The sequence below is a fragment of the Anser anser genome (genome assembly GCF_964211835.1).
Source record: "Anser anser genome assembly, chromosome: 2".
NCBI classification, from domain to species: Eukaryota; Metazoa; Chordata; class Aves; order Anseriformes; family Anatidae; genus Anser; species Anser anser.
In genome coordinates, this window is record NC_139721.1 from 1,236,376 (window position 1) to 1,263,980 (window position 27,605).

General features: G+C 68.1%; 4 protein-coding genes across 9 annotated transcripts; 3 read left to right on the forward strand and 1 right to left on the reverse strand.

Moving 5' to 3' along the window:
* Positions 1-2,675: 2,675 nt before the first annotated feature.
* On the forward strand, positions 2,676-5,345 carry LOC310893372 (UPF0598 protein C8orf82). Its single transcript, XM_083822234.1, has 3 exons — positions 2,676-2,834; positions 3,996-4,044; positions 4,759-5,345. Exons 1-3 carry the CDS (start codon positions 2,730-2,732, stop codon positions 5,277-5,279), a joined length of 675 nt encoding a protein of 224 aa, XP_083678360.1. The 5' UTR covers positions 2,676-2,729; the 3' UTR covers positions 5,280-5,345.
* Positions 5,346-7,905: 2,560 nt separating this feature from the next.
* Positions 7,906-10,259, forward strand: LOC310895592 (uncharacterized protein). Its single transcript, XM_083827056.1, has 2 exons — positions 7,906-7,950; positions 8,141-10,259. The coding sequence occupies exon 2, from the start codon at positions 8,169-8,171 to the stop codon at positions 9,729-9,731; it is 1,563 nt and encodes a 520-aa protein (XP_083683182.1). The 5' UTR covers positions 7,906-7,950; positions 8,141-8,168; the 3' UTR covers positions 9,732-10,259.
* LRRC14 (leucine rich repeat containing 14) lies at positions 10,236-14,641 on the reverse strand. Of its 2 annotated transcripts, none has more exons than XM_083827055.1 (4): positions 14,405-14,641; positions 13,135-13,527; positions 11,304-11,757; positions 10,236-10,836 (listed from the first exon to the last, which is right to left on the reverse strand). In XM_083827055.1, the coding sequence occupies exons 1-4, from the start codon at positions 14,500-14,502 to the stop codon at positions 10,426-10,428; spliced, it is 1,356 nt and encodes a 451-aa protein (XP_083683181.1). In that variant the 5' UTR covers positions 14,503-14,641; the 3' UTR covers positions 10,236-10,425. The 2 variants fall into 2 exon arrangements, with proteins under 2 accessions (XP_083683181.1, XP_083683180.1); XM_083827054.1 differs by having other exon boundaries at positions 11,146-11,757.
* A 56-nt stretch (positions 14,642-14,697) lies between these two features.
* Positions 14,698-27,432, forward strand: RECQL4 (RecQ like helicase 4). 5 transcript variants are annotated; one of them, XM_083827050.1, is made up of 31 exons: positions 14,698-14,930; positions 15,045-15,078; positions 15,496-15,581; positions 15,880-16,017; positions 16,139-16,851; positions 17,521-17,620; positions 17,788-17,917; positions 18,038-18,181; positions 18,276-18,416; positions 18,552-18,644; positions 18,747-18,883; positions 18,973-19,056; positions 19,157-19,345; positions 19,443-19,634; positions 19,813-19,999; positions 20,176-20,444; positions 20,666-20,803; positions 21,517-21,689; positions 21,784-21,970; positions 22,072-22,246; positions 22,371-22,473; positions 22,625-23,553; positions 23,714-23,825; positions 23,954-24,862; positions 24,947-25,107; positions 25,380-25,665; positions 25,739-25,899; positions 25,984-26,269; positions 26,349-26,509; positions 26,605-26,890; positions 26,975-27,432. In XM_083827050.1, exons 1-31 carry the CDS (start codon positions 14,847-14,849, stop codon positions 27,126-27,128), a joined length of 6,942 nt encoding a protein of 2,313 aa, XP_083683176.1. In that variant the 5' UTR covers positions 14,698-14,846; the 3' UTR covers positions 27,129-27,432. The 5 variants fall into 5 exon arrangements, with proteins under 5 accessions (XP_083683176.1, XP_083683175.1, XP_083683178.1 ...); XM_083827049.1 differs by having other exon boundaries at positions 25,739-26,269; XM_083827052.1 differs by lacking the exon at positions 19,157-19,345 and having other exon boundaries at positions 25,739-26,269.
* The last annotated feature ends 173 nt before the right edge of the window (positions 27,433-27,605 follow it).

Here is a 27,605-nt window from a genome sequence, read left to right on the forward strand (position 1 = left end):
CCCTCCCCCGGCTCGGACAGAAGTTGTACAGAGATTTTTGTAAGCGGCCGCGGTCCCCCGGGTTCGGGCACCCGGATTTTGTTCTCATTGTTGTAAACTCTTTAATTTTATTTCATTTTATTTTATTTTATTTTATTTTATTTTGTTTTGTTTTATTTTATTTTATTTTATTTTATTTGTTGAGGTTTTTTCCCCACTGGATTTTATATATTGATTTTCTCTTTCTTTTTTTTTTTCCCGCTTTTTTTTCCCCCTTTTTTTCCCCCTTTTTTTTTTCCCCTTTTTTTTTCCCCTTTTTTCCCCCTGGATTTTATATATTGATTTTCTCTTTCTTTTTTTTTTTTCCCCCTTTTTTTCCCCCCCTTTTTTTTTTTTACCCCCTTTCCCCCCCCCCCCCCCTTTTTTTTTCCTTTTCAGCGCTGCGTTTTTAATTTATTACGGTGAAAACACTAAAAAAAAAAAAATAAAAAAAATGAGAGGAACAAAACCCAAACCACTCCCAGCCCCGAGGGGGGCTGCGGGCGCGGAGGGGAGTGGTGGGGACGAGCGGGGTCCCCCCCCCGCCCCGCGCCGCTCGTTACCCGAGGAACTCTGTAATTACGCCGCATGGACATGTAGAGGCGACTCCATGTTGTGTGAATAAAGCTACGTATGGACACGGCCCCTCCTCTGCCCCGTTCACTCTGGAGCGGATCAACGGCCCGGCCTGGGAACGGGGTGCCCCAGAGCAGGGCCGCCTGGTGACCCTATAGGGGCTATAGGGCTGCCATATAGGGGTGGGTGCCCGCGAGGATGTATAGGGCCCCGTACAGCCCTATGGAGGGGGGTGGAAGATGAGCCCGTGCCATACGGTCTCTGTAGGGTGTGCAGAGGTGTGTGCGGTGTCATCGCCTCCAACCCCGCAGTATCTATAGGGTGTGTATAGGAGTGTAGGGGGTGGGGAACAGGGAGGGTGTGGGTGTATATAGGGGTGTGTACAGGGGTCACGGGGGGGGGCTATACTGGTGTATAAAGGGGAGCGCAGAGAGGTGTGGGCATATATAGGGGCACAGGGGGTTATGTGGGGTATTTAGGGGGGGCACTGGGTGTGTGCATGGGTGGCTATAGGGGTCACCAGGGGTGTATGGGTGAATGTAAGGGTCACTTTGGGGAGGGAATATAGGTGTCCATAGGGTGCATGGGTGTGTATGGGTGTCTATAGGGTGTGTGCATGGGTGTCTATAGGGCACACAGGGCTGTGTCAGTGTATATAGGAAGCACAGGACAGGTATGGGTGTACATAGGAGTGTGTATGGTGTATACAGGGGTCGCAGGGTGTGTGTATGGGTGACTGTAGGGGTGCCCAGGGGGTGTATGGCTGCTTGTAGGGGGCATAGTGGGGGATGTACACATATCTATAGGGGTGCCCAAGGACTGCACAGGTGTCTATAGGGACACATAGGGGATGTATATGTATCTACAGGGGTGCCTAGGGGGTGTATGGGTACCTATAGGGGCACATAGGGGGTGTGTGCGTAACCATAGGGGTGCCCAGGGGATTTATGGGTGCCTATAGGGGCATGTAGGGGATGTACACATATCTATAGGTGTGCCCAGCAAGTGTATGGGTGTTTATAGGGGCATTTAGGGGATATACAGGTATCTATAGGGGTGCCCAGGGGGTGTACAGGTGTCTATAGGGGGCACAGAGGGGATATATGGATATCTATAGGGCTGCCTAGGGAATGCACAGGTGTCTATAGGGGGAACACAGGACATGCATACGTATCTATAAGTGTGCCCAGCAGGTGTATGGGTGTCTACAGGGGCACATAGGGGATATATGTGTACCTATAGGGGTGCCCAGGGGGTGTATGGCTGCCTATAGGGGCATATAGGGTGTGTGTGGGTATCCATAGGCGTGCCCAGGGACTGCACAGGTGTCTATAAGGGGCACACAGGGGATGTATATGTATCTACAGGGGTGCCCAGGGGGTGTATGGGTGCATATAGGGGGCACACAGGACATGTACGCATATCTATAGGTGTGCCCAGCAGGTGTATGGGTGCCTATAGGGGCACTTAGGGGAGGTACATGTATCTACAGGGGTACCCAGGGACTGCACAGGTGTCTATAAGGGGCACACAGGTGATGTACATGTATCTATAGGGGTGCCTAGGGGGTGTATGGGTGCATATAGGGGGCACACAGGACATGTACATGTGTCTATAGGCATGCCCAGCAGGTGTATGGGTGTCTATAGGGGCACATAGGGGATATACGCATATCTATAGGGGTGCCTAGGGGGTGTATGGGTGTCTATAGGGAGCAAAAAGGACATGTACACATATCTATAAGTGTGTCCAGCAGGTGTATGGGTGCCTATAGAGGGCACACAGGGCATGCACACGTATCTATAGGTATGCCTAGCAGGTGTATGGGTGTCTATAGGAGCACGCAGGTGATATACGCTTATCTATAGTGGTGTCCCGTGGATGTATGGCTGCCTATAGGGGCACATACAGGGTGTGTATGGGAAGCTACAGGGGTGTGCAGGGACTTCCTGGCTGCCCATAGGGTGCCCGGAGCCCCGCACTGTCCCTATAGGGCCCCTATGGGCTCCCTATAGGCTCCCTACAGGCTCCCTACGGGCTCCGTTTCCCCCCCGGTCCCTTTTCCGGTGCCGGACCCGGAAGCTCGGGGCACTTCCGTTTCCGGTGTCCGCCGCGGCGCCCGTCCGGCCGGCGCCATGCGCCCGGGGCTGCTGCGGGCCGCGGCCTGCGGGTACCGGCAGGGGCAGCGCCCCGAGCCCGGCACCAGGGAGTACTTCTACTACATCGACCACCGCGGGCAGGTGGGGAACGGGGGGGTTTGGGGGGGCTTGGGGGGAAATTGGGGGGCTGGGGGGAAAGGGGGGCGTTGGGGGGAGTGAGGGGAAGGGGGGGGGTTGGGGGGAAATGGGGTGGAATGGGAGGGCAGGGGGAATTGGGGGGGAATTTGGGGGGTTGGGGGAATTGGGGGGCCAGGGGGAATTGGGGGGGCTGGGGGGAAAGGGGGGGTGTTGGGGGGAGTGAGGGAAAGGGGGATAATAGGGGGGAATGGGGGGGTAGAGGGAAATTGGGGGGAATGGGGGGGCTGGGGGAATAGGGGGGGCTGGGGGGAAAGGGAGGCGTTGGGGGGAGTGAGGGAAATGGGGGGGGTTGGGGGGAATGGGGGGGAGTGGGGATAATGGGGGGAATGGAGGGGGCAGAGGGAAATTGGGGGGGCTGAGGGAAATTGGGGGGCCAGGGGGAATTGGGGGGTCTGGGGGGAAAGGGGGGGTATTGGGGGGAGTGAGGGGAATGGGGGGGTGGGGGGAGTGGGGAAAATGGGGGGCTAAGGGGAAATTGGGGGAATGAAGGGTATGGGGGGGCAGAGGGAAATTGGGGGCCATGGGGAATTGGGGGTGCGTTGGGGGGAAGTGAGGGAAATGGGGGAAATGGGGATAATGGGGGGAATGGAGGAGGCAGAGGGAAATTGGGGGGGCTGAGGGAAACTGGGGGGCCAGGGGGAATTGGGGAGCCAGGGGGAATTGTGGGGGCTGAGGAGAAAGGGGGGGGGGGCGTTGGAGGGGACTGAGGGAAACGGGGGAAATAGGAGGGGTGGGGAGACCGGGGTGAAGGGGGGAGACTGGGGGAAATGGGGGGACCGGGGAGAGATTGGGGGAATTGGGGGGGTGTTGGGGGGGAACCGAGGGAAATGGGGGAAACGGGGGGGTGGGGGGAGATTGTGGGGATTGAGGGAAATGGGGGGGGAAGGGGGGGACTGGGGGAAATGGGGGGAATTGGGGGGAACTGAGGGAAATGGGGGGACTGGGGGAAACTGGGGAGAATTCGGGGGAACCAGGGGTAGTGGGGGGGAACCGAAGGGCCTGGGGGAAATGGGGGGGCCTGGGGGGGGACCCTGGGGAACCCGACGGCCCCGGGGGGGCTGAGTGGGCCCCCGGGCGCCCACCGGAGCCGTGGCGGTGCCGCAGCTCTTCCTGGACGATGCCAAGGTGAAGAACTTCATCACCTGCTTCAAAGGTGGGCACGGGGGGCGGGACGGCGTCGGTGAACCGCTAATTAACGAGCCCTGACGCTAACATCGTCGGTTAATCGGTAATTAACGCACCCTGACGGTAACGCCGTTGGTTAACTGCTAACTAACGCACCTCTGACACTAACGCCGTCAGTTAACCGCTAATTAACGCCCCCTGATGCTAACACCGTCGGTTAATTGCTAATTAACGCCCACTGATGCTAGCGCCATTGGTTAGTCCCTAAGCAACGCGCCCCTGATACTAATGCTATTGGTTAATGGCTAATTAACACCCCCTGACGCTAATGCCGTTGGTTAATCGCTAATTAACGCCCACTGATGCTAACGCCATTGGTTAACCGCTAACTAACGCACCCTGACAGTAACACCGTTGGTTAATTGCTAATTAACGCACCCTAACGCTAGCGCCGTTGGTTAATCGCTAATTAACGCCCACTGATGCTAACGCCATTGGTTAACCGCTAACTAACGCACCCTGACAGTAACACCGTTGGTTAATTGCTAATTAACGCACCCTAACGCTAGCGCCGTTGGTTAATTGGTAATTAACGCACTCTGATGCTAGCGCCATTGGTTAATGGCTAATTAACACCCCCTGATGCTAACGCCGTTGGTTAACTGCTAACTAACGCCCCCTGACGCTAACGCTGTCGGTTAATCGGTAATTAACGCGCTCTGACGCTAACGACCGCCCGCAGACGAGCGCTTCCTCACCTTCTTCTTCGAGCGCCTGCGGCCCAACCGCAGCGGGCGCTACGAGGCCGCCTTCCCCTACGTCTCGCCCTGCGGCCGCGAGCGCAACTTCGTGCGCTGCGAGGACCGGCCCGTGGTCTTCACCCGCCTGCTGCCCGCCGACAACGCCGACAACGCCGACGCCGACGCCGAGCCCCCGCTGCTCTCCTACTGCGGTGGCGGCCGGCGCCTGGCCGTGCCCTTCGAGCCGCCGCGCCTGGCCCTGCTGCCCGACAACGGGCGCCTCTACCACCCGGCGCCCGCCCGCGCCGGCGGCGTGGGGCTGGTGGGCTCGGCGCTGGCCGCCGAGTGGAGCCAGGCCTTCGAGTACGGCGAGGGGGCCGGGCGGCCGCCCACCCACTTCACCTGGCGGGGCCGGCGCTACGAGCTCAGCCACGAGCTGCTGCCGCTGCTCCGCCACGGGGCCCCGGGGGAGCGGGGGGGATGCGGGGATGCCCAAGGGCTCGGGGGTGTGGGCAGGGGGTGAGCAGGGTGGGCACGGGGTGCCCAAAGTCCCCCGGGACGTGGGGCAGGGGTGATTGGGATCCCAGTGTACCCGTCGTCCTTGAGTCTATGGGGTGGGGGTGATGGGGATCCCGGTGTCCCCATCGCCCCCAAGCCCATGGGGTGGGGGTGAAGGGGATGAGTCCATGGAGTGGGGGTGATTGGGATCCCAGTGTCCCCAGCATCCCTGAGCCCATGGGGTGGGGGTAATGGGAACCCCCCCCCCCCCCCCACGGTGTTCCCCCGTGTCCCCCCCGGTGTGTGAACAAGGAGCTGAATCCGCGCTGAGGCTGCATCTGTGTCATCACTCGGGGCTGGGGCACCGGGATGGAGCTGTGTGTCCCCCCCCTCCCCCGTGTCCTCCTCCTGTCCCAAGGGGGTTCCACGTGTGTCCCCGTCCTGTCCCCAGGGGGGGTGGCACTGCCACCGGGTCCCCGTGTCCCCAGCCACCGGTGTCCCCAAGCCATGACCGGGGACACCGGGACACCATCAGTGTGGGGGACAAGGACACGCGGTGCTGGGCTGGGGGGGGGACAGGGGACATGGGGACACGGGGACAGCGTGTGACACACGGCAGCACCCCGGTGGGGTCCCCACCCCGTGGCACCATGATGTGGTGCCCCCCCCGTCTCACGGCACCGGGACACCCTGTGCCCCCGGTGGCTGCGGTGTCCCCGGTGTCCCCAGCCCCGTGGTGGCGGGGAAGGGACCGAGGGGGGGGGCAAATGAGGACGGGTTGGGGGGGGGGAGGTGGCAGGTTTGGGGTGCCCCCCCCTGCAGGTTTGGGGGTGTCCCCTGTAGGTTTGCGTCTTCCCCCAAAATATTTGGGGTGTCACCTCACAGGTTTGGGGTGTCCTGCCTACGTTTGGGGTGTCCCCCACTAAATTTGGGGTGCCCCCGCTCCAGGTTCAGGGTGTCCGTAGCAGGATTGGGGTGTGTGTCCCCCCCCCCCCCAGGTTTTGGGTGTCCCATTGGTCCCAGCCAACATGGGTTCATGAGGGGTAGGTCCTGCCTAACAAATCTGTTTTCCTTTTATGATAAGAGCACCCATCTAGTCGATCAAGGGAAACCAGCTGATGGGATCTGTTTGGACTTCAGCAAGGCTTTTGACACGGTTTCCCGTAGGATCCTACTGGACAAAATGTCCAGCATACAGCTAAACAAAAACATCATGCGATGGGTGAGCAATTGGCTGACGGGCAGGGCTCAAAGGGTTGTGGTAAATGGGGCCACATCTGGTTGGCGGATGGTCACCAGTGGGGTCCCTCAAGGCTCCGCTTTAGGGCCAGTCCTCCTCAACGTTTTTATAAATGATTTGGATGTAGGACTAGAAGGTGTCTTGAGCAACTTTGCTGACAACACCAAACTTGGAGGAGTTGTGGACTCTGTTGAGGGTGGAAAGGCCATGCAGAGACATCTGGACAGATTGGAGAGCTGGGCGATCACCAACCGCATGAAGGTTAACAAGAGCAGGTGCTGGGTCCTGCACCTGGGACGGGGCAACCCTGGCTATACGTACAGACTGGGCGACGAGACGGTGGAGAGCAGCCCCACAGAGAGGGATCTGGGGGTTGTGGTTGACAGCAAGTTGAATATGAGCCAGCAGTGTGCCCTGGCAGCCAGGAGGGCCAACCGTATCCTGGGGTGCATCAAGCACGGCACTGCTAGTCGGTCAAGGGAAGGCATTGTCCCTCTCTACTCTGCGCTGGTGCGGCCTCACCTCAAGTACTGTGTGCAGTTCTGGGCACCACGGTACAAAAAGGACATGAAACTGTTGGAGAGTGTCCAGAGAAGGGCTGCTGAGATGGTGAAGGGCCTAGAGGGGAAGATGTATGAGGAGCGGCTGAGGTCACTTGTCCTGTTCAGCCTGGAAAAGAGGAGGCTGAGGGGAGAGCTCATCGCAGGCTACAGCTTCCTCACGAGGGGGAGTGGAGGGGCAGGTGCCGATCTATTCTCTTTAGTGACCGGCGATAGGACCCGTGGGAACGGTGTCAAGCTGAGGCAGGGGAGGTTCAGACTGGATATCAGGAAAAGGTTTTTCACCGAGAGGTTGCGCACTGGAACAGGCTCCCCAGGGACGTAGTCACAACACCAAGACTGTCGGAGTTTAAGAAGGGTTTGGGCTGTGCTCTTTGTAATATGGTCTGAATCTTTGGGCAGACCTGTGTGGTGCCAGGAGTTGGACGTGATGATCCTTGTTGGTCCCTTCCAGCTCGGGATATTCTATGATTCTATGATTTAGGTTTTGGGCGTCCCCCCCCCACCCCAGTTTGGGGTGTCCCCCCCAAAATCGGGGTGTCCGTAGCAAGATTGGGGTGTGTCCCCCCCCAGGTTTGGGGGATGCCCTCCCAGTTTGGGGCGCCCCCCCACGTTTTGGGGTTCCCTCCACGTTTGGGGTTTCCCCAGCAGATTTGGGGTGTCCCTCCCCCCAAATTCAGGCTGCCCCCCCCCCCCATGCCCTGGGTGTCCCCCCCCCGCCGCCGTGTCCCCCAGTGCCCCCCCCAATACCTCCAGCCCCGACCCGCCGCCAGGGGGCGCTCGCCCCCCCCGCACCCCCCGGTGGCGCTCTGCCCCCTCCAGCCCCAACTCGCTGCTCCCCCGCCCGTGACGTCACGGGGCGGGGCCGGAAGTGGCGGCGGGGAGGGTGACGGCCGGTACCGACGGGGGGGGGGGGGACACGGGGCGGGGGGGGGCGAACCGGGAAGGGGAGGGGAGGGGGGAGGGGAAAGGGGGGACCCATTGGGGGGAGGGGGGGCCCGATCCGGGGGGTGGGGGGCGGTACTATGGTGGGGGGGGGGCTGGGGGTCGGGTCAGGACCCCCCTGATGGCGCTGCGCCCCCCCAGGGCCCGGGGACAGCCCCCAGAGGCCGCCATGGCCCGCAGGAGGAAACGGCGGCGGCGCGAGGGCGGTGACGGAGAGGGCACGGGGGACGGAGGTGGCAGCAGCGACAGAGGTCACACCGGTGACGGAGGCGGCGGCGGTGAGGGCAGCGACGGAGGTCACAGCAGCAACAGAGTTGGCACCAGCGACGGAGTTGGCACCGGTGACAGAGGAGACAGCAGTGACAGAGGAGACAGCAGTGACAGAGGAGACAGCAGTCACCGCAGTGATAGCAGTGACATCAGTGACAGAAGTGGCACCAGTGACAGAGTTGGCACCGGTGACAGAAGCAACAGCAATGACAGAGGAGACAGCAGTCACACCAGCGATAGAGGTGCCACCAGTGACAGAAGCGACACCGGTGACAGAAGCGACACCAGTAACAGCGGTGATGGCAGTGACCCAGGCTATACCAGCCACAGAGATGGCAGCAACAACAGAGGTCACAGCAGCGATGGAGGTGGCAGAGGCGATGGCAGTGAAAGAAGTGACAGCAGTGACGGCAGTGTCGGCAGTGACGCCGGCGCCTTCCCCTTCAGCCGCCTGCCGCAGGACTGCCAGCTCCACGTCTTCTCCTTCCTCTCACCGGAGGAGAAGTGCGGGGCCGCACTGGTGTGCGGCGCCTGGAGCCGCCTCATGCGCTCGCCCCGCCTCTGGCGCGTGGCCGACTTCACCGGCGCCCCGGCGGCGCTGGCCGAGGCCGAGGACGACGCCGGCGCTGCCTTCGCCCGCTGGCAGGGCTGGGTGCGGCGCTACGCCTTCCACCTGGCCGCCCGCCGCGCCAGCCCGCGCCTGCTGCGCGCCAGCTTCGACCTGGGTGACCGTGAGGCCGGCTGGGCCGAGTTCCTGCGGGGCTTCCTGGAGAGCGTGCGCTGCGGCGAGCTGCGTGAGCTGGAGCTCGACTGGACCCTCAGCCCCCTGCAGCCCCCCGGCCCGCGCCCGCCCGGCGCCGCCAAGCTGGAGCAGCTGAGCCGCTTCCAGGCGCTGCTGGAGCTGCTGAGCCGCAAAGCGCCGGGGCTGGCCCGCGCCAAGCTGCCCTTCGACTGGTCGCGGCGCTCGGTGGCCGCCCTCGCCCGCTTCCAGCACCTGCAGACGCTGGAGCTGCGCTACTTCTGGGGCTTCCGCGGCGTGCGGCCCGAGGCGCTGCGCGAGCTGGCGGCCGCCCTGCCCCGCCTCAAGACGCTGGTGCTGCACCTGCTGGTGCCGGTGCAGGACCTGGGCACCTCGTACGCGCTGGAGTCGCGCTCGCTGGAGGTGCTGGACGTCTGGCGCTGCCGCGGGCTGGTCTTCGGCCGCCTGGAGCTGCCGGCGCTGCGGGCGCTGCGGGTCAGGAAGAGGACGCGGGGCCTGATCCTGCAGCGGCGCGCCAGGCTGGCGCTGCAGAGCCGCTGGCGCTGCCTCTACGCGCTGCTGCGCGCCGGTGCGCCCGGCCTGCGCCTGCTCAACAACCGCGCGCTGCTGCCGCACTGGCGCGAGCGGCCCTACGACGAGCTGGAGGCCATGCTGCGGCGCGCCTGCTACTGCCCCCGGCACACCGACACCTGGCTGCTCTAGCGCCAGATCCCGGTGGCCAGCGTTGCCCCCATGGCGGCCAGCAGCAAACTAAGGTGGCCACCAGCACCTCGTGGTGGCCATCACCACCCCATGGTGGCCACCACCACCCAAAGGTGACCAGGACTACCTAGTGGCCATCACGTCATGGCGGTGGCCATCACCGCACCGTCATGGCCATCACCCCCCTATGGTGGCCATCACCCCCTCCCACAGTGGTTGTCACCACCCATGGTGGCCACCACCCCCCCCGGTGGCCCCACGGTGGCCCTGCGCTGCCACCCACCATCCCCAGGGGTGTCGCGGTGTTTCGGGGCACCGCAGAGCCCGTTGAGCAGCGGGCGCTCCTCCCAGCCACGCGTGCGAGGTCGGGGGCAGCAGGAGCGCTGTCAAGGCCCGCGGGGACACGGCCCGAAACCGGTGACACGGTGACAGCGTGGGGACGGCGCGGGTGGGGACGGGGAGGCTGCAGGAGCCCGGCCTCCAGCACCAGACGGACAACAGCCATTAAAGACACCGATATATACAGCGCTCCCGTGCTTCCGCCGCCCGCCCGCACTACAGCGCGAAGTAGTCGAGGGCGCCATGGCGGCTCAGGCTCGTGGTCCACACGGCCTCATCCCGGCCGGCGCCGTGCAGAATCCGCCGCAGCTCCTCCTGCAGCGCCTCCGAGCGCTCCTCGTCCTCCGGGACGTCGTCACCGTTGTCCTCGTCGCCGCAGAGATCCACGGGGCGCGGGTAGACGACGAGGCGCAGGGCGGCGAGCGGCGCCGTGCCCGCCGCCAGCGCCTTCACCCCCCGCCAGGTCAGGGGGTTGCCGAAAACGCCCAGGTAGCCCAGGCGGGCGCAGCGGCGGAGCGCTGGCAGCAGGGCATCGAGGTGGGCGTCCGTCAGGCGGCACTCCATGGCGTCCAGGTGGCGCAGGGTGCCCGAGGCCGTCGCCAAAAGCTGGAGGAAGGGCGGCAGGAGGTCCTCGGAGAGGTTGTTGCCGCTCAGGTCGAGCTTCTTCAGCGCGGGCGCGTGGGGGCTCTGGATGAGGTAGGCGAGGTCCCCGGGGAGGAGGTGGCAGAAGGGCAGCTCCAGGCTCTCCAGCGGGCACTGCAGGACGCTGCGGGGGGAAGCACGGAGGCCGTGAGGGCTCCGGAGGCGGCGAGCGGAGGCCAGGCGTCGCGCGGGGCCAGGAACCGCCGGTACTGGCCGGTGGTACTGGCCATGGTCTCGAATTTTGGGTAGACCTGGTCTAAAATTTCGGGTAGACCTGGTCTAAAATTTCGGGTAGACCTGTGCGCACGGTCTAAAATTTTGGGTAGACCCATGGGGTGCCAGGAGTTGGACTCGGTGATCCTTACGGGTCCCTCCCAGCTCGGGATGTTCTAGGATCCTACGATTCTGCTCCCCCCGCGGGGCGCGTACTCACCCCAGGAGCTGCCGCAGCCGCCCCGAGAGGCGGCAGGAGCCCAGGTTCAGCTCCCGCAGGCGCTGCAGGCGGCCGAGCCCCTCCGCCAGGCGCCGCAGCCCGTCCTCCGCCCCCGGCCGCCGCGCGTCCACGTTGCTGTAGGGCAGCCTCAAGCTCACCAGGTCGGGGAAGCGCTCGAGGCGCGGCACCACCTCGGCCAAGCCCGGCAGCCCCAGGTTGTTGAAGCGCAGGTCGACGCGGCGCAGCCCGGCCGGCTCCAGTGCCTCCAGCAAGGCCAGCGTGGCGCCCAGGGACAGCTCCTCGGCGTGGAAGTCGCGGCAGCGCAGGCGCAGCGCCCCGCCAGCGCGCAGGGCGGCGCGCAGGATGGGTCCCGAGGTGCTGTTGACGAAGAGGTCGACGCGCACCTCCACCGAGGGCGGCGGCGGCGGCGGCGATGAGCCCGGCGAGCCCTCGAGCCGCTCGGCGTCGCGCTGGTCGTCGCGGCGCTGCGACGCCTCCAGGCAGGCCTTGGCCAGCAGCACCGTCCCCGACCAGAGGCTGAGGCTGTCGGGGCCCTGCTCAGCACCATCCTGCAGGCCCGTCATGTCCAGCACCCGCAGGCACGGCCTGGCGCTGCAGGGACGAGGCAGCGGGGCAGGGTTCGGGGCGGAACCTAGACCCCCATAAAAAGAGGGACCCCCAAAGGGACCCCCCCCCCAAAAAGGGACGACCTCCCCCAAAAAGGGGCACCCCCCAACCCAGACACTCCCCCCAAAAGGCCCCTCCCCAAACCCAGACCCCCACAACCAGCCCCATAATGAGCCCCCAACCCCCCCTCCAAAAAAAAGACCCCCCAAAAGGGGCATCCCCGAACCCAGGCACCCCATAACAAAACCCCAGCACCAGGGGGGCAGGGGAACCGGGGACCAAAAATCCCACAGTGCCACCAGCCCCCACCAAACACCGGCGTCCTGGGTGGGATACGGGGATGGTAAATCAAGGGTGACCCCTTGGGGGGCTACCACGTGCACGAAGCAACCCCAATCCCGATCGCAATCCCAGTCCTGATCACAATCCCAGTCCTGATCGCAATCCCAGTCCTGACCCCGATCCCGACCCCAAACCCAATCCTAACCCCGATCCCAAACCCGATCCCGACCCCAATCCCAAACCCGATCCCGACCCCAATCCCAACCCTAACCTCAATCCCGATCCCAACCCTGATCCCGACCCTAACCATGATCCCAAACCCAACCCTGACCCCAACCTCGATCCCGATCCCAAACCCAACCCCAATCCCAAACCCGATCCAGACCCCAACCTCGATCCCGACCCTAATCCCGATCCCAAACCCAACCTCGATCCCAATCCCAAACCCAATCCCGATCCCGACCCTAACCCCGATCCCAAACCCAACCCCGATCCCAAACCTGATCCCGACCCCAACCTCGATCCCGATCCCAATCCCGATCCCAACCCTGATCCCAAACCCAACCCCAATCCCAACCCTGATCCCAAGCCCAACCCCAATCCCAAACCCGATCCCGACCCCAACCCTAACCCCGATCCCAAACCCAACCCCGACCCCAACCTCGATCCCAATCCCAACCCCGACCCCAACCTCGATCCCAATCCCAACCCCGACCCCAACGCTGACCCCAACCCTGATCCCAAACCCAACCCCAATCCCAACCTCGATCCTGATCCCAAACCCAACCCCGACCCCAACCCCGATCCCAAACCCAACCCCAATCCCAACCTCGATCCTGATCCCAAACCCAACCCCGACCCCAACCCCGATCCCAAACCCAACCCCAATCCCAACCTCGATCCCGATCCCAAATCCAACCCCGACCCCAACCTTGATTCCGATCCCAAACCCAACCCTGATCCCAAACCCAATCCCAACCCCAACCTCGATCCCGACCCCAATCCCAATCCTGACCCCAATCCCGATCCCAACCCCAATCCCGACCTCGATCCCGATCCCACTCCCGACCCCACGCCCACCTGGCATCGCGGCGGAGGCCGGCGGTGACGGCGAGGAGCAGCGCCTGCACGCACAGCTTGCCGGGCGGCCGGCGGGCGCGGCGCGGGCGGCGCGGGAGGCGCAGGACGGGGTAGGGCCAGGAGCGCACCAGGTCCCGCAGCAGCGGCGCCCGCTGCTCCGCCAGGGCGGCCTCGAGCAGCGCCGGGTACAGCTCGGCCGGCAGCAGCGGCAGCGCGCGGCGGGCGCCGGCGGCGTGGCCGGCCAGGCGGCGGGCGCAGAGGTGGACGAGGGAGGAGACCGGGGGCATGGCTGCGAGGTGGGGAGGGGGCGGCAGCAGGACCCCCAACGGGTTCAAGGCTCGCGGGGGTGCTGGGGGAGGGGGGGGCGGCACCCACCCCCCCGAAGCGAGGTGCCTGTGGGGTGGGGTCAAGCGTGGGGTCGCCGTAGTGCTGCCCCCGTGGGGGGAACCCCAAAATGGGCACCCGGAGGTGGGACCCCGGATCTGACCCCTCCCAAAAGGCAGCGTCCCTCAGCCAGACCCCCGGTGGGGGGCACCCCACGGCGCCCCCTGGCCCAGACCCCATAGCAGGACCCCCCCCACAGGGAGACCCCCATAGCAGGACCCCCACAATGAGACCCCCAACCTTTACCCGCCCCAAACAGGCACCCAATGGCACCCTGAACCCCCCCACTGCACCCCCTGACCCAGACCCCAAAGTGGGACCTTCCCCCCCAATGGGACCCCCAACCTCTACCTGCCCCAAATCAGCGCCAATGGCACCCGGTACCCCCCCCCCCCAAAGGTCACCCCATGGCACCCCCCTAACCCTGACACCCCCCCCATTTGTCCCCATAGGATCCCCAACCCTGCCCCCCCCAAAGGGGCACCCCCTAACCCAGACCCCCATAATGAGACCCCCCAACTTAGCCCCCCCCAAAAATGGACCCCCCAAAGGGACCCCCCCCATAAAAAGGGACACCCCCCAACCAAGACACCCCCAAAAGGGCCCCCCCTAACCCGGGCCCCCCCTAACCCGGGCCCCCCCTAACCCTGACCAGACCCCCCCCAAAAGGGGCACCCCCAAACCCAGACCCCCACAAATGGCCCCATAACGAGACCCCCCTCCTCCAAAAAGACCCCCCCCCAAAGGGGCACCCCCGACCCTGGGCACCCCATAACGAAATACCAGCCCCCCCCCCCCCCAAAAAATGACCCCCCCAAGGGGCGCCCCCAAACCCCGACCCCTGACCCCCCCCCAAGCGCACCCTCTCCCTCGCCACCCTCCTCACCCGCCTCTGTCCTGGCCCCGCGGCACTTCCGCGCGTGCGCGCTGAGGCCCCGCCTCGCACCAATCACCAGCAAGCGGAGTGACAGGATCACGCCCCATTGCTCGGAAAGACCGAGCCTATTGGCTAGCTCTGCTGCCCGTCATGTTCCCAGCCTTTCTATTGGGTGAGAGCACCGAGACGGGACGTCCAGCTATGAGGCGGCCTCAAGGAGGGGCGGGGCCACGCCTCGTTGCTAGGAGAAACCGCGGAGGCGCGGCTGCCCATTGGCTGGCATGGCTGCCCGTCACCTTTCCGGCCCTGCTATTGGGCGAGAGCGGCGAAAGCGGGAAGCTCGAGCTGGGCGGGAAGCGCTGAGGGGACGGGGCCGGTCCTGAGGGGACGGGGACGGAGCTGGGGGCCCGGGGCCGGTCCTGAGGGCCCGGGACCCCCCCGATCCCCCCCCATGGAGCGGCTCCAGGAGGTGAAGGCGCTGCTGAAGCGCTGGGAGGCGGCGTTCGCGCAGCAGCACGGCCGCAGGCCCGGCACGGTGCGGCCCGAAGGGGGGGGGGGGGGGAGAGGCTCCGTGAGGGGGTGCCGAGCCCCCAAACTGCGGCTTTTTAGCCCCAAAAACGGCCCCGTGACGCGGCGCTTCCCCCCGCAGGGCGACGTGGAGGCGGCGCCGGAGGACGTGAGGCGTGAGTGGGGGGGGGGGTTAATTAGCGGCTGCTAATTGTGGGGAGGGGGCCCTGGGCCTGGCTGGGGGGGGAATTGGGTGGATTTGGGGAAATTGGGGGGTTTTGAGGAAATTGGGGGGGGGCTCGGGGAGACTGGGGGGGTTTGGGGGGAATTGGGGGTGGTTGGGGGGAATTGGGGGGGGGTTGGGGGGAATTGGGGAGTCTGGGGGGGGGAATTGGAGGGCTTTGGGGGGAATTGGGGGGAGGGTCGGAGGGATCTGGGGGATTTTGGGGGTGTTGGGGGGCTTTGGGGAGGGTTGGGGGGATTTGGGAGGAATTGAGGGTTTTGGGGGGGGTGGGAAAACTGGGGGAGGTTTGGGGGAACTGGGGGGGTTCGGGGCTGCAGGGCGCCTCCCGCAGCCCCCGCCGCCTCCTTAGGGCTGTACCGGGAGTACCGGGCGCTGAAGCACCGCGGGGAGCTCGCCCCGTGCCCGCCGGCTGAGGGGAGCCCGGCCACGGAGCAGGTACGGGGCTGGGCCCTGTCCCCCTTGGGGGGTCCCCATTGCGTCCCTCACCGCCCCAGTGGAGCACCCTCGGTCCCAAAATCATCGATTATTAGGGTCGGAAGAGCCCTCCAAGCTCACCCGGCCCAACCATCCCCCTGTTAACAACGCCACCCCCAACCCACGTCCCCAAGCACCGCGCCCAACCTCTCCCTGCACACCCCCCGGGACGGCGACACCACCATCCCCCCGAACACCCCATTCCAACGCTTCTTTGTGACAAAAAAACCTCTCCTGGCGGCTTCTTCTCTCCCTTCAGGACTCCGGCTGCTGGGGCGCGCACCTCAACCGCCAGCCCAAGGCCCCCACGTCGAGCGCCGCCAACCAGTCCGTGCCGGCGGCGTCGGCGCAGCACTTCGGGAGGAAGCTAAAAGCCAACCTGGGCGCCGCCATAAAGGTCAGGCTGGGGGGCAGCTCCCCGATGTGGGCGCTTCCGGAGGGGCACGGCACCCGTTTCCTAGGGTTTTTAAGCCCTGCGGGGTCGGAGAACCAAAACCCCCTCGTTGCTTCCCCCCCAGGAGAGGCCGCCGGTGCCCAGGAGGACGCTGCCTCCCCGTCCCAAACTCGTCCCGCGGCAGGAGCACGGTGCCACCTCCCCGGCGCCGTCCCCACCGGGTGACGCGGACGGCGGCGAGCCCCCCGAGCTCCTCCTCCCCGCCGCCGTGCGCGCCCTGGCCCCGCTCGTCCTGGCCGAGGGGCCGAGGCCTCGCCCGCAGGGCAACAAGTTCCAGCGGCTGCGGCAGACGGTGGCGAGGAGGCTGAGCTCCCTCGACGCCGCCTGGCTGCTGCGCTGCCAGGGTGAGCCCGGCCCCAAGGAGCTGCCCGATCGGGGTGCTGAGCCTCGGGGTGCTGAGCTTCTCGGGGTGGAAGGGGAAAACGTCGCCCCTGCGGGGATCCGCACCCCGCCGCAGGAGCCCGAGGTGTCGGAAGGAGCTCGGGGCGAGCTGGCGGAGACCGAGGGGGGCGAACGGCCGGCCAGGAGCGGCGGTGACACCGCAGCGGGGCCGCGGGGCGCCGACGGTGGCCGCGTGCCCGAGGAGCTCCCCGGGGGCGCAAAGAAGGCCGGGGGGAAGAGGCGGCGCAGGGACAGCGGGGCAGGAGGCAGCGAGCAGCCAGTGCGAAAGCAGCCGAGGAAAAAAGCAGCGCCGACGCCCCCCGAAAACCTCCTGGGAGACATCGAGGAGGAGGAGGAGAAGAAGCTGGGAGCCCCCTGCAGAGCCGCTCCTGCCAGGTGGGTGCTGGAGGGTGCCGAGTCCCCTTCCCTCGGCGCGTTTCGGGGCGACTCGCTCCGGCGTGGCGCGCGCGGTCCCTGGAGATGTGCCCGGAGCCGGGGCCAGGGCCGGGGCGGTGCCGCCTCGTGCCTGAGCGCGCGGGGGGAGAAGGAGCCGAGAGGTTTTTTCTTCTTGCTGCGCTGATAACGAGCAGTGCCTGCCCTCGTCTCTCCTTGATTTAAATCATTTTTATTTTTTTATTTTCCTTATGGAAAAAAATGAATTCTCTGTGGGTTTCCTCAGCCTGAGGCGCTCGCCTGCCTACCGGCTGCAGTGTTTACGGGGCGAGGGGCTTGCGGGGTCACCTCCCTGCGCCCCTTAAAACCCGCAGCGCGGCTCTGAGCAGCCCTGGGGGCGGGGGGCGGCCCGCCCCAGGAGGCTGCGGACCCCCGGGGACCTCTCCTGCGGCAGCAAGCGCTCCGTCCGAGCCTTTTAACCCTTTCCCCCGAGCACTGCTACGTTTGTTGGGGCCGGATTTACAAGGCGGTGCTTACGGGGCCGCGTTTTTCCCCTGCGCCGTGCTCCCCACCCTCCGCCTTTCGGCTCCTCCCCGTCCCCTTCTCCCCCGGGGTTGGGGCCGGCTGCATTTCGGCGCCCGTCCCGGTCCCAGCCCCGGTTTCGTCCCGCAGGGCTCCCCGGCGGCCCCCCGGCAACTTCGTGCGCCTCAACCTCAAGAACCGCTCCCACGTGCGGGGCCGCGTGCTGCAGGGGAGCCGCCTCCGCAAGCAGGTGACGCGCCGGCGGCGGGAAAACGGGTCAAATAACGCGGAATTACCGCTCTGCCGGCACCAAAAACGCCTTTTCTTTATTATTTCACCCCTCGCCCCTTCGATTCCCGCGTGGGGGCCGCCCGTGGGGGTCACCCCGCGGCGCTGACGCCGCCGCCGTCGTTGCAGGTGTGGAAGGAGAAGTGGCAGAAGAAGGCGGCGCAGGGCGGCGGCGGCGGGTCGGCCCTCGGCAGGAGCTCGGACGTCTGCTTCCGCTGCGGCGCCGCGGGGCACTGGGCGGCCGAGTGCCGGGGCGCAGGTGAGGGTCCTGCGGGGGGGGACCTCCGGGGGAACGTCCTGCTGGGGGGGGGCGAGGTGGCCGCCGTGCGCGGAGCCCGAGGGAAAAGGATTCGGAAAGGATTTCGCGCTCTGCCCGCAGCGACCGCTGCCCCCCCGCCGCCGCAGGAGGCCAGCCGTGCCCGGGAGGAGGAAGAGGAGGAGGAGGAGGAGGAGGAGGAAGATCCCTTGCCCACGCTGGCAGAAGTTGCCCGCAGGACCAACAGCGTCTGCCCGGAGCTCTCCGGTGAGGACGCGGGGGGTGCTTCGCTCGTGGCGCTGACGCGCCCCGAATACACGCGCGGGGCTCGCCGCCACCCCTCGCTTCGTGTCCCCGGCAGAGAGCGGCGGCGGCGGCCCCGAGGGCGCTGCGGGGGAGGCCGCGGCCCGCCTGGAGGCGCAGCGGGCGCCCTACGAGCCCCCCGAGCCCCCCGCGCCCGTGGAGCCCCTCTACAGCCTGGGGCCGGGCGGGAAGGTGCGAGGTGAGGCCGCCGTTTCCTCTCCTGTGGGAGCGGAGCCCGACCCGCATCCCCCGCGCCCTCCCCTGGGGTGCGTGTGGGGGGGGGGTCGTAAAACCCCGCTGCAGGCTCCATCCCAGCGCGTTTCCCCCCGCGCAGAGACCCCCGCGGAGGTGCTGGAGGCGCTCCAGGAGCTGGGCTTCAGCTCCTTCCGCCCCGGCCAGGAGGCGGCCGTGATGAGGATCCTCTCAGGTGGGTCTGCTGCTCCCTCGCCCCCCTCCCGGCTCCCCCCCCACGCGCCGCGGGGCCGCGGCGTCGCCCCCCAGGTGCTCCCCCCCCCTCTCCTCCCCCCAGGCCTCTCCACGCTGGTCGTGCTGCCCACGGGGCTGGGCAAGTCGCTGTGCTACCAGCTCCCCGCCTACCTCTACCGCAAGCGCTCGCCGTGCGTCGCCGTGGTCGTCTCGCCGCTGGTGGCGCTGATGGATGACCAGGTGCCCCGCCGGCCGCCCCCCCCCGGCCTCGCGGCGTCCCCGGCGTCACTCCGCGGCGCGTGCCTGACCTCGCCTCGCCTCGCCCGCAGGTGTCGGGGCTGCCGCGGGGGCTGCGGGCGGTCTGCGTCCACTCCAACATGAGCAGGGCGCAGCGGGAGGCGGCGGTGGAGCAGGTGAGGGGGACGGGGACGGGGGGGGGGACGCGGAGCGGGGCCGGAGGGGGGTGCGAGCGGACGACGGAGCGCCCCACGCGCCGCTGCCCCCGCCGCGCAGGTGAGGCGGGGCGCGGTGCACGCGCTGCTGCTGTCCCCCGAAGCGCTGGTGGGCGGCGGGGGCTCGGGCTCCTGCTGCCTGCCCCCCGCCGCCGAGCTGCCCCCCGTCGCCTTCGCCTGCATCGACGAAGCTCACTGCGTCTCCCAGTGGTCCCACAACTTCCGCCCCAGCTACCTGCGGCTCTGCAAGGTGCGCGGGGCCCCGCAGCCCGGCCGGGAGGGAGGCAGCTGCCCTTCCTCACCTCCTCCTCTTCCTCACCTCCTCCTCTTTCCTCCCCTCCCCGCAGGTGCTCCGCGACCGCCTGGGCGTGCGCTGCTTCCTGGGGCTGACGGCCACCGCCACCCCGGCCACGGCGCGCGACGTGGCCGCGCACCTCGGCGTCGCCGAGGAGGAGGAGGGGGAAGGGATCGCGGGGCGCTGCGCCGCCGTGCCCCCAAACCTGCGCCTCTCCGTCTCCATGGACAGGGACCGGGACCAGGTAGGGGCGAGGACGGGGTGGGCGACGTCCCGAGGGGTGGGAGCCCTCAAAGCCCCCCCGAGGCGCGCCCGTGGCAGCTGCCCCGTGCTCGCAGCCCGATCCCCGAGCAGCTGCCGGGTGTCCCGCGGGCGCTTGGCACCCCCAGCCCGCGCTCAGGACCCCCCCTCCCCGCGCGCAGGCCCTCATCTCCCTGCTGCGTGGCGAGCGCTTCGGCCACCTCGACTCCATCATCGTCTACTGCACGCGGCGCGAGGAGACGGCTCGCATCGCCGCCCTCATCCGCACCTGCCTGCAAGGGGTGCTGCTGGCCGAGCCCCCGGCGGCCCCCCAGGACGACGGCGACGCGGGCAGGAAGAAAGAGCGAGGTAGGGAGCGGGCCCAACCCCCCCACACACACCCCGAGGTCCTTTCCATGCTGGGCCGTGGCGCGGGGCGCTCTGCAGCCCCCAAACCCCCGGGGGCTTTCCTTCGTTAAGGTAATTAGAGCCACGCAATTCTTTCTCCCCTCCTTTATTTTTATTTTGTTTTTTTTTTTTTGCAGCAAGTGGATCGCGGATCAAGTGGATCGCGGACGCCTACCACGCGGGCCTGTCGGCCGCCGAGCGCCGGCGCGTGCAGCGCGGCTTCATGTCGGGCCGGCTGCGCGTGGTGGTGGCCACGGTGGCCTTCGGCATGGGGCTGGACAAGGCGGACGTGCGCGGCGTGGTGCACTACAACATGCCCAAGAACTTCGAGAGCTACGTGCAGGAGATCGGGCGGGCCGGGCGGGACGGCCAGCCGGCGCGCTGCCACCTCTTCCTGGACCCGGAGGTGAGGCCCTCAAAGCTCGGGGTCTTCCCCCAAAATTTCGAGAGCCCTGCGCGGAGCCCTGGAGCCCTTCGGGGCGCCCCCTGCCCAGCCCTAAATGACGCGGGGAGCCCTAAAAAAAAAAAAAGGGATGGAGGGGACCCACGAGGGGGGTGGCCGAGCCCCGGTGTCCCCCACGGGTGCTGCCCTGCGGGCTCACGGCGGCCGCCCCCTCCCCTCGGCAGGGCGAGGACCTCCACGAGCTGAGGCGGCACATCTACGGCGACACCGTCGACTTCTTCACCGTCAAGAAGCTCGTGCAGAAGGTTTTCTCTCCCTGCAAGTGCCGGGAGCTGCACCAGAAGCGCCGGGACCTCGGCGGGGTGAGGAAGGGGCCGGAGGGGGGCACCCGGCTGCGCCCCGCCCCCTTGGGGTCCCCACACCCCCCAATTCACCTCGGCTCCCTTGGCTTGGGGGGGGAAGCACCCGGCATTTTGGCCCCTCAGCGAGCCCCAACGGCTCGGGGAAGCCCCGCGGGAGCTGGGTGAGGAACGGGGTAGGGCTGCCGGGGACGCCCCCGAGGGGCAGGCAGGACGGTGCTGAGCCGCCGCCGGCCCCGCAGGACGCGGAGGCCGATGACGCCGCCACGGCCGAGCTGGCGGAGGAGGCGGAGGAGCCGGAGGGCGGCACGGCGCGAGGCGGCCGGCAGCCCCGGCGGGCGTGCTACATGCACGAGCGCGCCGTGCCCGTCCAGCGAACCGTGGAGGAGCTGGACGTGCGCGAGGAAGGTGAGCTGGGGGGGGGGCCTCACGGTGCTGCACCCGGCAAAACCCCGCCACCGCCACCCCGCCGCCCCTCCTCTGCCCTCCCCCGCAGGCATTGAGACCCTGCTGTGCTACCTGGAGCTGCACCCGCGGCGCTGGCTGGAGCTGCTGCCCCCCACCTACTCCTCCTGCCGCGTGCGGTGCTACGGCGGCCCCCAGCAGCTCCGGGCTGCGGCGCGGAGGTCAGCGGGGCCCTCGGGGTGAAGCCAAGGACAAAAAGGGGCTGCTGGAAGGGAAAACATCCCCCCTTCACCTCTCCCCCCCCCCCGCAGCTGCCCCCCCCTCGCCGTCTTCCTGGCCCGCGAGCGCCTGGCGGGGCGGCCGCACGCCCGCGACAGCTCGGCGGAGTTCGACGTGGTCTTGCTGAGCGACTCCATGGGCTGGGAGGTGCCGCTGGTGAAGCGCGCCCTGCGCCAGCTCCAGTGGGACCCGCAGCTGCGCCCAGGTACCGCGGGCGGGTGGGCGAGGGAGCCGGGGGGTGGGCACGCGGCGCGCCCCCCCCAAAGGCCGCGCGCTCAGCGGCGCGTCGGTGCCCGCAGGCGGCCGCGCCGGGGCGGGGAGCGGCGTCCTGGTGGAGTTCGCGGAGCTCTCCTTCCACCTGCGCGCCTACGGCGATCTCTCCGAGCGGGAACTGGACTCCGTCTGCGACTTCCTGCACCGCAGGGTGGTGGCGCGGGAGAGGGCGGCGCTGGGCCAGCTGCGCGCCTGCTTCAGGGCCTTCAAGAGGTGGGGACGGTGCCCCCAGACCCCCCCACGGTGCCCCCAGACCCCCCGTTCGGGCCCGTCCCGTCCCCGCGGCGTGGGCTGAGGGTGTTTTGGGGGCGCAGCGTGGCCTTCCAGAGCTGCGGGCCGCACCCCGAGCAGGCGGAGAAGGAGAGGAGCTCCCGCCTCAGGGCTCTGCTCCGGGACTACTTCGAGAAGGAGGCCCCCGGGGAGCCGGCCCCGCGCGGCTGCGAGGAGGAGGAGGAAGAAGACGAGGAAGAGGATCTCCATGGAGCGCAAGTGAGCAATTTTACATCGCGCTGCCTCCGCGGCGGTGACTGCGGGGCCTCCTCCCGGCCGGCCTCGATGCCGGGAGGAGGTGGAGGCCACGCGCTGTGCCCCTCCTCCTTCCCCCCACCCGCAGGACGGGGAGGACCAGGTGCGCGCCGACGTCCGCCGCTTCCTCGCCATCCGCCAGGACGAGAAGTTCTCGGGCAGAGCCGTCGCCCGGATCTTCCACGGCATCGGTAAGGGGCCGCGGGGCGGCGCTCCGAGCCCTGCCGCCCCTTCCGGCTCCGTCCCCCGGCGGCTGAGCCCCGAGGGAGGGTGGAGGAGGCACCCCGGGGTCCCGTTTTCGGGGGGCCCTTGGGGGCTGACGCGTGGCCCCTCGCCTCGCAGGCAGCCCCTGCTACCCGGCCCAGGTCTACGGGCGCGACCGCCGCTTCTGGAGGAAGCACCTCCGCTTCGACTTCCACCGCCTCATGCGCGTGGCCACCGAGGAGATCCTGGCGCTGCGCTGAGGCCGCCGGGACGTCACCGTGGTCCCCAGGGGACCCCTGGGCCCTGGGGGAGGCGCAGAAGAGCCCCGCGGCGGTGTGCGGGGCTCGCTGCGCCGCCCTTCGTCCCCCTTGGCCCCGTTACCCCGCGTTTCAGCGGCTCCGGCCCTGCCTTGGGGGCGTGGGACGTGCCCATCGCCCCCGGGGCCGCGGCTGGATTTTATCTTGGAATTAATAAATCAAGAAAATGTAAAAACAAAGCCCCTCGCATGGCTCCTGCTTTTCCAGCCCCACCCCAGGGAGTTTTGGGGAGCCCCTGGTCCCGGTGCCGGGGCTCCGGCACCCGCCCGGCCCCAAGGTGCTGCCTGGGGGCCAGGGAGAGCCTCCCGGGCTCTCCCCCGCCCCGAGCGGGGCCGCGGTGCCGTTCCCCTCCGCTGCCGCCCCATCCCGCCGCATGTACCGCAATTACCCCGTGCGCCTCTGATCACGCGCCGTGCAGCCGCCGGGACGCGACGGGCCCGCGACGCCCCAGCGGCGACGGCGCTCCTGCAGCGGGGCGCCCTGCCCCGTTCCTCCCCGCGAGCATCGCCGCGTTGGCAAAAAGCCTCTTAAACGTCGAGCAGCGCTCGGGGCGCTGCTCCCAGCGGGACGCAGCCTCGCTCCCTCCACGTCCTTTGGCGCGCGTGGGGAGTCCCGGGCTCGCGGCGCGATCTCGCTGCCGTCCTGCTGGGACTACAGCCGCTGCTCCCCCTTGGCTCGCAGCGAGGACGGGACCGTGCCCGCAGAGCAGGCGTGGCGGGGCCTCTCCCTCTTCCTTCCGCACCTCTTGGGGTAAGCGAGGCACCTGCGGGACGAAATTGGGGCCACCCGGAGCTGCCACCGGAGCACGGGGACCCCGAACGGGTTCGCTGGGGCGTGATGACACCCCCAACCCCAACCCCAAACCCGCGGTTATCCCCTAACCGCAGCGCCGCGTCCCCTTCCTCCGCAGCGCGCCCGCGCCATGGCCCTGCCCTGGGGAATGCTGCTGCTGCTGCTGCTGCTGCTCGGCGGGGTCCTGGCGCAGGATGCGGCCGCGCAGGGCTGCCTCCCGCTGCCGGACGGTGAGTGCCCTCCTCCACCCCTGGGTCATCGACGGGACCGCCACCGTGCCGCGGTGCCGGCACGACGAACCGCGGTTGCGATGCCCCCGGTGACGGCCGAGCCCCCGTTTTTTTCCTCCCCCCGGCAGCTCCCAACGCGGCGCTGGGGCGCCCGGCCACCCAGTCGTCCATCTTCCCCAACCACAGCATCCCCGCCAACGCGGTGGACGGCAACCGGGACGGCGACTGGCGGCACGGCTCCTGCAGCCACACGCGGCGCGAGCACGAGCCCTGGTGGGCCGTGGACCTGGGCGGGCGGCACGCGGTGGCGGCGGTGCTGGTGAAGAACCGGCAGGACTGCTGCTGGCAGCGCCTGCGCGGCGCCCAGGTCCACGTCGGCGACGCGCCGGCCGAGCGCGGCCGGGACAACCCCATGTGAGTCGGGCGGGTGGGCGATGCCACCGGGGCCGCTCAGCACCGCCGTCCCCGCTCAGCACCGCCTCTCCTCCTGTCCCCCCGGCAGCTGCGGCGTCATCGCCGACGCCGGCCCCGGCTCGCTCAGCACCGTGTGCTGCCAGGGGCTGCGGGGCCGCTACGTCTCCGTCCTCATCCCCGGGCGCGAGGACGCGCTGGTGCTGTGTGAGGTGGAGGTGCTGCTGCAGGGCTGCGCCGCGCTGCCCGGAGGTGAGGGGCGGCCCCCGGGGCTGGGAGGGCAGCGCGGGGAGGGTCCCGGTGCCGGCAGCCGCCGTCGGCGCTCCCGTGGCCGTTGCAGCCCCCAACGTGGCGTGGGGCCGCGCCGTCGCCCAGTCGTCCACGCTGAATGCCATCAGCCTGGCCGCCAACGCCGTGGACGGGAACCACGACGGCGAGTGGGAGCGCGGCTCCTGCGCCCACACCGAGAAGGAGCTGGAGCCCTGGTGGAGCGTGGACCTGGGCCGGCGGCACGCCGTCCTCGCCGTCACCCTCACCAACCGGCGGGACTGCTGCTGGGACAGCCTCGTGGGCGCCCAGGTCCACGTTGGGGACTCGCCGGCCGACCACGGCAGGAACAACCCCATGTGAGTGGGGTCCCCGGCGGGGTCCCGCCTGTACCCGCAGCGGTGCCGCAGCCCCTCGGCAACCTCCCGCTCCTCCCCCGGCAGCTGCGGGGCCGTCCTGGACGCCGGCCCCGGCTCCACCAGCACTATCTGCTGCAACGGGCTGCCGGGCCGCTACGTCTCCATCGTCATCCCCGGCCGCGTCGACTTCCTCGTCCTGTGCGAAGTGGAGGTGACGGCGCAGAGCTGCCTCCCTCCGCCCGGCGGTAAGGGGGAGGCCGCCTCCGGTGCCACCGCGGTGCCGTGGCCCTGGTTCGGTGCTGACAAATACAGGGGACGAGCGGGGGGCCACGGGGGCGGGGGACAGGGATGTTGCATGTGCCCGCTGGCGTGGTGTGCGCACCGTGTGTGCTGTGCCGCGCTGCAGCACGTGGCCATATGGCGGGGGGGGATGCAGGGCAAGGATGGGTTCCCGGCACCAGCTCCATGCCGGCGGTGAGAGCCCGGAGCTGGCGTCACCGTCCCGTGGCGTCCCCAGCCCAAAACCTGGCGCTGTGGCGCCCGGCGATGCAGTCCTCCACGGCCAGGCCGGCCGGCAGTGCCATCAACGCCGTGGACGGGAACCGGGACGGCCGCTGGCGGCACGGCTCCTGCACCCAGACCAAGAGGGAGCGGGAGCCGTGGTGGACGGTGGACCTGGGCCAGAGCCGCGCCGTGGCAGCCGTGGTAGTGAAGAACCGCCTGGACTGCTGCTGGCACCGCCTGAAGGGCGCCCGCGTCCACGTCGGGGACTCCCTCGCCGGTCACGGCACCGACAACCCGGTGTGAGTGCCGCCGTGCCCAGCCCGCGCCGCGCCACCGCTCCCTCGCCGCCCTCACCACCTCCCTGTCCCGCAGCTGCGGCGCCATCACGGACACCGGCCCCGGCTCCACCAGCATTGTGTGCTGCCGCGGGATGCCGGGACGCTACGTCACCATCGCCGTGCCTCGGCGCCACGAGCAGCTGAGCCTGTGCGAGGTGGAGGTGGTGGAGCAGGGCTGCGCCGCGACGCCTGGCGGTGAGCGACGGGGCTCCCGAGGTCTTTCTCTGTCCCCCCCCGGCATGGTGATGGGGGCGTCACCACCTCCCCTCGCACCCGCAGCCCCCAACGCGGCGCTGGGCCGTCCGGCCACCCAGTCCTCGGTGCTGGATGCCACCAGCGGCGCCGCCAACGCAGTGGACGGGAACCGGGACGGGAACTGGGAGGAGGGCTCCTGCGCCCACACGCTGGAGGAGCCCGAGCCCTGGTGGCGGGTGGACCTGGGCGGGCGCCGCGCCGTCGAGGCCGTGGTGGTGCAGAACCGGCACGACTGCTGCTGGGAGCACCTCAAGGGCGCCGAGGTCCACGTGGGTGACTCGCTGCTGGACGGCGGCCGGCACAACGCCGTGTGAGCCCACCGTGCCCTTCCCCAGAGCCCTCCTGTCCGTCGTGGGTACCACGGCTCACCTTCTTGTCCCCCCCGGCAGCTGTGGCGTCATCACGGATGCCAGCCCCGGCTCGCTCAGCACCGTGTGCTGCCGGGGGCTGCGGGGCCGCTACGTCTCCATCCTCATCCCCGAGCGCGAGGACGCGCTGGTGCTGTGCGAGGTGGAGGTGCTGCTGCAGGGCTGCGCCCCGCTGCCTGGAGGTGAGGGACCCCTCCCAAAATAACACACAGAGACCCCCACCCACAGCCCTGACCTCATGCCCATCCTGTGCCCACCCTCCCCGCGGTGTTGGCAGCCCCCAACGTGGCGCGGGAGCAGCGGGCGATGCAGTCATCCACCTCCAGCGGGGCCGGCGCGGCGGCCAACGCAGTGGACGGGAACCGGGACGGCAACTGGCGGCACGGCTCCTGCAGCCACACGCGGCGCGAGCACGAGCCCTGGTGGGCCGTGGACCTGGGCGGGCGGCACGCGGTGGCGGCAGTGCTGGTGAAGAACCAGCAGGACTGCTGCTGGCAGCGCCTGCGCGGCGCCCAGGTCCACGTCGGCGACGCGCCGGCCGAGCGCGGCCGGGACAACCCCATGTGAGTCAGGCGGGCGATGCCACCGGGGCCGCTCAGCACCGCCATCCCCGCTCAGCACCGCCTCTCCTCCTGTCCCCCCGGCAGCTGCGGCGTCATCGCCGACGCCGGCCCCGGCTCGCTCAGCACCGTGTGCTGCCGGGGGCTGCGGGGCCGCTACGTCTCCGTCCTCATCCCCCGGCGCAAGGAGCAGCTGGCGCTCTGTGAGGTCGAGGTCTACGGCACCTTCCTGGAGCCCTGAGCGGCCCTGGGGGGAGGCACGGCTGCTGCCCCCTTCCTGGGCCACCCCCAGGGGTCCCCGCGCTGTCCCCATTCTCTCCACGTGGTGCCCAGGGTTCCTCCTCCTGCAGTGGGGCCAGTGGGGCCGTGTGCCCTGTGCCCACTGGGATGGCCAGACCCTACAGCGTGCCCCATGGGCACCCCATGGGACCTCTGCTGCTCTCGGTGCGTGGTGTTGAACACAGGGTGTCACCCGTGGGTGTCCCCATCCCAGACAGGGATGTCCTCACCCAGCGTGGTGCTGGGGACCCTAATAAATGCCTGAGTGTGACTGCAGCACCCAAAGTGCACTGGGGTGGGATGGGGATGGGATGGGATGGGGTGGGGTGGGGTGGGGTGGGGTGGGGTGGGATGGGATGGGATGGGATGGGATGGAATGGGATGGGGATGACAGAATGGCTCTCCTTGGAAGGGACCTTTAGGGTCATCTAACCCCAAC

Bases quoted from the DNA above. Each gene is read 5' to 3' on its own strand.
- LOC310893372 (XM_083822234.1), top strand. From the start codon at position 2,730: ATGCGCCCGGGGCTGCTGCGGGCCGCGGCCTGCGGGTACCGGCAGGGG. The intron at 2,835-3,995 runs GTGGGGAACGGG...GCGGTGCCGCAG, and splicing joins ACATCGACCACCGCGGGCAG to CTCTTCCTGGACGATGCCAA. The intron at 4,045-4,758 runs GTGGGCACGGGG...GACCGCCCGCAG, and splicing joins CTTCATCACCTGCTTCAAAG to ACGAGCGCTTCCTCACCTTC.
- LOC310895592 (XM_083827056.1), top strand. From the start codon at position 8,169: ATGGCCCGCAGGAGGAAACGGCGGCGGCGCGAGGGCGGTGACGGAGAG.
- LRRC14 (XM_083827054.1), bottom strand. From the start codon at position 14,502: ATGGGGCGTGATCCTGTCACTCCGCTTGCTGGTGATTGGTGCGAGGCG. The intron at 13,528-14,404 runs GTGAGGAGGGTG...CCCACCCCACAG, and splicing joins CGGGGCCAGGACAGAGGCGG to GCACCTCGCTTCGGGGGGGT. The intron at 11,758-13,134 runs GTGGGCGTGGGG...TCGTCCCTGCAG, and splicing joins GGCCTCCGCCGCGATGCCAG to CGCCAGGCCGTGCCTGCGGG.
- RECQL4 (XM_083827049.1), top strand. From the start codon at position 14,847: ATGGAGCGGCTCCAGGAGGTGAAGGCGCTGCTGAAGCGCTGGGAGGCG. The intron at 18,182-18,275 runs GTGAGGACGCGG...TGTCCCCGGCAG, and splicing joins CGTCTGCCCGGAGCTCTCCG to AGAGCGGCGGCGGCGGCCCC. The intron at 24,863-24,946 runs GTGAGTGGGGTC...CTCCCCCGGCAG, and splicing joins CACGGCAGGAACAACCCCAT to CTGCGGGGCCGTCCTGGACG.